Raw genomic sequence first — 6,217 nt, forward strand, 5'->3', positions numbered from 1 at the left:
TATTCTGTTTTATGTTCTTTAATGTGTCTACATTTGCAGCTTTGTTAGATATATGTTTAGTCTTCGACTACAGATGTTATGAAATTGCTTCTGTTGACATATATATATATATATATATATATATATATATATATATATATATATATATATATATATATATATATATATATATATATATATATATATATATATATATATATATATATATATATGTATATATATATGTATATATATATATATGTATATATATATATATATATATATATATATATATATATATATATATGTGTGTGTGTGTGTGTGTGTGTGTGTGTGTGTGTGTGTGTGTGTGTGTGTGTGTGTATTTGTGTGTGGGGGGGGGGTGTGGGGGTGTGTATGTATGTATAAATATATGTATGTATGTATATATGCTCATATATATATATATATATATATATATATATATATATATATATATATTATTGTAAGTTATATAAAAAGCCTTACTGAAAAAATCGACATTTCTATTACCAAAGGTGTCACTGAAGGCTAAGATACAGCTAAGAAAGAGCCAATTACGTAAGGAAAACATGTTCGCTGATCTTTTAAACTTATGAAGTGTTGGTGAAATTACAATCCCTGAAGGCACTCTATTCCAAAGCCTACAAATCGCAGTAAAAAAAACATCTATAAACCTGACTTGTAGACTATCGAATTATATCAAATGTTATCGAATTGAGGGTCATAGAACTTCTGGTAATTTTTGTAGGTTGATAAAAATCAGGTAAAACCTTATAGAGATGTGACTTATCAGTTACAATCATGTTTAAGACTGAAAGAGTTCCAATAACCCTACGATGTAAGATGTCCAAAAATAAGTCAGACTGGAGAAATTCAATGGAATTACAAGAACGATCAAGCAGTCTTTAGTGTGATTGTCCAGCAGATAGCCTCACAGGAGAACAATACTCTAAATGAGGCAGAATAAAAGAAAAGTAGCATCTACAAGTAACATTGTCATCATCATAGATGTTCTTGTTCTTGCGAATGATGATATATATACATACATACGTAGATATATACATATATATATATATATATATATATATATATATATATATATATATATATATATATATATATATATGTATAATTTTGAATACTTATTAAAAAATAGAGAGAAAAAAATGAGGCTCTTGTTATTCTTACTACCTAAAAACATTCCTTTCCAAAGATTCTATATTTGCAGCTTTCATTGTTTGTGGTCTTGCTGGTGACCCTGTCTGGCCTGATCAGCTGGGCCGTCGCCATGCCTGAGCCTTTACCCTTGACTGACCCAGCTGGCTCTAAAATGTGATGAATTTAATCTACATATTTAAGTCTATATGAATATCATTTATATTCACATTCATATACATAAGTATATATATATGTATATATATACATGCAACGAAAAACACAATACCGTGTTGATAATATGGAAGAAAAACCCACAATGTACAAACTAGATTTATTGATGAAAGTGAGACAACAGTTTCGGAATCGTCCTCGATTCCATCTTCGGGTCTGAAGAGGCAAGGGAGACGAAGCGGTATAAGAGGGAAAGGAGGCGAAGCACTCGGGAACTACGGGGCAGGAGAGGACAGGAGAACGGAAGCGAAGGGAGGTCAGATCAGGTCGAAGGATCAGGCGGTCTATGTGACGGGTGACCGGCATAAGGGAGGAGACGAAGGATGTGGGAAGCGAGGAGGCTGTCGGCAGGAGAGAAACCGCTGTTCAAGTTGAAATTGGGCAGCAGCTTAATGAGAGAAGATTCCACCAGTCTGCGGGCATGGACATCAGCGGAAGGGAAGAGAATGCGGGCAGCTTTCCAGTCCATCTGATGGCCAGTGTCCCACTGATGGCAGAAGATGCAAGCTCTCTCAGACGACGGTGGAAAGTGGCAGCAATGCGTTCCCGCGGGTCACTGGTCAGGGGGGCATAGGTGGAGGCGTCACCTAACAGGTCCTGGGCCTTCTGCAGGTAGGAGGCTCGGTCGAGGACCACCACCGAGTTACCTTTATCAGAAGGCAAAATGGTGACATCCTCCCTGCGCAGGCTGTGAAGGGCCTCACGGTAACGCCTGGGGATGGAAGAATTAGGGTGAAGGAGAGACTCGAGGGCCGGAAGGAAGGCCCCACGAAGGAGAGAGACATCAGGCAAGGAGTTCCTATGAGCGGAGATGAACCGGTCAAAGGAAGAAATGATGTCAATAGAGGTAAGGGGAAGAGGGCGGAGAGCAAAGGCAAGACCGAAGCCAAGGAGTTGTAGTTGGTGAGGGGTCAAGGACAGGGAGGAAAGGTTGGTAACCGCGTCGGTGAGGGAGAAGCGGGACCAGGGACTACGGGAGGTGAGGTTGGAGAGTTTCTGGGAAAGGGAGCAGGCATGGGTAGTGGAGAGGAAACGGGAAGAATCGTGGGCCACGTCAGCTAGGAGCTGGAAGACATGGCCGGGGAGTCGTTCCTTCAGGAGGTCGGAACGAACCCGCGAGCGATAGTAGGAAAGCTCGACATCCCTCTTACCAGCGCGGATCCGTTCAAGGAGGAGGGAGCGAGCATAATCAGGAAAAGAAGATCCTCCATCCGAGTGCTTCAAGAGGTTGCCGATCGAGGAAGGGAGCACCTGCTCCTCGAGGCAGTCTCGGAGGAAACGCAGTTGATTCTTCCGTCGGGCCGTGGCGATGACGGAATCCTCGAAAGCGCGAAAGGCAGGAACCAGAACTGGGCTATCCTCGACATGTCCTAGACGTCGCGTTATCCAGGGCGCGACGTACCTTCTACCATGACTCCCCTCCCAATGAGTCTCCTCACCTGCCTGTCCTCAGCCTGCCTTACACTGAGGAGATCTACTCCCTCCGTCGGCCCCTGCAGTCTCTCAACTGCAGACTCTCCCTTCGCCAGGTGAATACCCTCCGTCGGAACCTGGTTCACACCTGCCCTCCCTCTACCTCGAAGGTGGGCACCTATGCTGTTCCGTGTGCCTCCTGTGATAAGCAGTATTTTGGTGAAACAGGCGCCAGTCTTACTAAGCGTCTGTCTCAGCATAAGTACGCTGTATCCAGAGGACATACCAACAACGCCCTCTTCTGCCATCAGTGGGACACTGGCCATCAGATGGACTGGAAAGCTGCCCGCATTCTCTTCCCTTCCGCTGATGTCCATGCCCGCAGACTGGTGGAATCTTCTCTCATTAAGCTGCTGCCCAATTTCAACTTGAACAGCGGTTTCTCTCCTGCCGACAGCCTCCTCGCTTCCCACATCCTTCGTCTCCTCCCTTATGCCGGTCACCCGTCACATAGACCGCCTGATCCTTCGACCTGATCTGACCTCCCTTCGCTTCCGTTCTCCTGTCCTCTCCTGCCCCGTAGTTCCCGAGTGCTTCGCCTCCTTTCCCTCTTATACCGCTTCGTCTCCCTTGCCTCTTCAGACCCGAAGATGGAATCGAGGACGATTCCGAAACTGTTGTCTCACTTTCATCAATAAATCTAGTTTGTACATTGTGGGTTTTTCTTCCATATATATACATACATACATATATATATATACATATATATATACATATATATATATATATATATATATATATATATATATATATATATGTATGTATGTATGTATGTATATAAATATATACAGCACACATACAAAATACACACATATACATACATACACACACACATATATACATACATACATACATACACACACACACACACATATATATATATATATATATATATATATATATATATATATATATATATATATATATATATAGGCACACATACATACACCAGTATATGCAGTATACATATATACATATGTATATGTATATATACATATATATATTGTACATACATATATCGTTTGTTTCTAAGTGTATATTTGTTTGCGTGGGTTTCTGTGTTTATGCTGATATACGTGTGTACACGCACATATAGGCCTACAAATCTTGATATCATTATAGGTGATCTTTACAAGTGTTGGAGGAAGCATCATGTTTAACCAAAAACAGTATTGCTAGCATTAATTTCATTCATATTTGATGTTGCTGTCGTTACGGTTACTAGCAGCACTCCACTAATCATTATGGAAAAGCACATGCTAGTTCATATGTATTAAATCTAGTACATCATATGCCAAGAGTATGTCTATGTAGGATTGGCAGTATTCAACTTCATTTATCTGTAAAGAAATGACAATTAATTACTTAGCAACACTGTTTCTGAGATGAAAATAGAAAGACCGAAAAAGATGAGACCAAACGAAATACATAACACTTATGGTACAATATAAGCATTGCATTGATGGCTTTGAAGTAAGGACAGGGAATCAAAACAGAAATGACAAAATTTATTTCAGATCATAACAGGAAGAACCGGAACTACAATGTCTAATTAAGTCTTGATAGCAGATCCTTTTCTGCTTCTGGTGCAATACAATTACAGGTAACAAATAGTTTACCAATAGCCACCTCTGCCCCTGCCAAAGGAACTGAAACCCCTGTTGAAGCCGTGACCCCCTCTGCCGAAGGATCCCCTGCCGAAGGATCCCCTGCCGAAGGATCCCGTGCCGAAGGATCTCCTGCCGAAGGATCCCCCGTGGTGTCCATAGCCACCGCCCCCGCCGAAGAATCTTGACGGGTCAGCCACCGGCTCAGGGTCAGGCATGGCGCTGGTCCAGCCCAGAAGGCCAGTCAGGGCCACAATCAGGGCCAGTGCCATCGACAGCTGCAGGCAAAACAAGTTTAAGATTTATAAGTTAACTATATTACTAATGTGCTGAATTGCAAATTACACACGAAAGCATCCATATGTTCGCGCGCACATACACACACACACACACACACACACACACATACACACACACACACACACACACACACACACATATATATATATATATATATATATATATATATATATATATATATATATATATATATATATATATATATATATATATATATATGCATGTGTGTGTGTGTGTGTGTTTGTGTGTGCATATATACATCAATATGTATATATATATATATATATATATATATATATATATATATATATATATATATATATATATATATGCATGTGTGTGTGTGTGCATATATACATCAATATATATATATATATATATATATATATATATATATATATATATATATATATATATATATATATGTGTGTGTGTGTGTGTCTGTGTGTGTGTGTGTGTGTGTGTGTGTGTGTGTATGCGTGCATATATACATCCATATGTATATATATATATATATATATATATATATATATATATATATATATATATATATATATATATATATATATATATATATATAAATATATATATACATGTGATATATATATATATATATATATATATATATATATATATATATATATATATATATTATATATATATATATATATATATATATATATATATATATATATATATATATATATATAAACGTACATACATACATATATATATATACACACACATATATATGTAAATATGTATGTATGTGCGTGAGACAGAGAGAGATAGATGTGTGCGTGCGTGTGTGTATAGATGCAGTATGCATGTATATCGGAAAGCGTAAATACAAAGATGAATATTGACAAAGACTATACATAACTAAATATGTGGACGTATCTTTCTTAGCAAAAGACAGATGTAAACAGCTTTGGGCGTTATCTAAGCCATACTATCCACAACGTTTCTTATTTTCTCAAGTAACCGAACAGAGAACCATCAGTGTCTTACCAGCTTCATGTTGTGAGATCTGGTTTGCTTTGTGTGGAAGCAGGATAAGCACTGAAGACCCAGCGTGTGATTTTAAGTTTATATACACGGCCAAACGAAATCCAAGGTCAATAATAAGTGCATTGTCTATCGGGACTTCCAAACCTCAGATGACCCACTTTCAAGGTCATTCTCATTTTGGCTGTCGAATTCCTCGCAAAAAAAAAAAAAAAAAAAAAAAAAGGCTAAAGGTGATTGCGAATTTATTGATGGAAACTGGGGAATGATCGTAAAACTAATTCGAAAATGTGAAAAAGTACGAATAAAAGAAGGAGGTATTGAAACTCCTTTTCGGACTGCAAAGCCATTGGGAATTCTGAAAGGAAATTCGAAAAGAAGAAAGCCTATTGCGGACAAAGACAGGAAGAACATTATTTACTCGAGTATTCTTCAAAGGA

At 38.5% G+C, this 6,217-nt stretch overlaps 1 protein-coding gene across 1 annotated transcript; it reads right to left on the minus strand.

Moving 5' to 3' along the window:
- Positions 1-4,357: 4,357 nt before the first annotated feature.
- On the minus strand, positions 4,358-5,876 carry LOC113816750 (neuropeptide-like protein 31). The gene is made up of 2 exons (XM_027368810.2): positions 5,781-5,876; positions 4,358-4,747 (listed from the first exon to the last, which is right to left on the minus strand). The coding sequence occupies exons 1-2, from the start codon at positions 5,787-5,789 to the stop codon at positions 4,478-4,480; spliced, it is 279 nt and encodes a 92-aa protein (XP_027224611.2). The 5' UTR covers positions 5,790-5,876; the 3' UTR covers positions 4,358-4,477.
- Positions 5,877-6,217: the final 341 nt, after the last annotated feature.

Source organism: Penaeus vannamei, chromosome 30 (assembly GCF_042767895.1).
Source record: "Penaeus vannamei isolate JL-2024 chromosome 30, ASM4276789v1, whole genome shotgun sequence".
Lineage (NCBI taxonomy): Eukaryota > Metazoa > Arthropoda > Malacostraca > Decapoda > Penaeidae > Penaeus > Penaeus vannamei.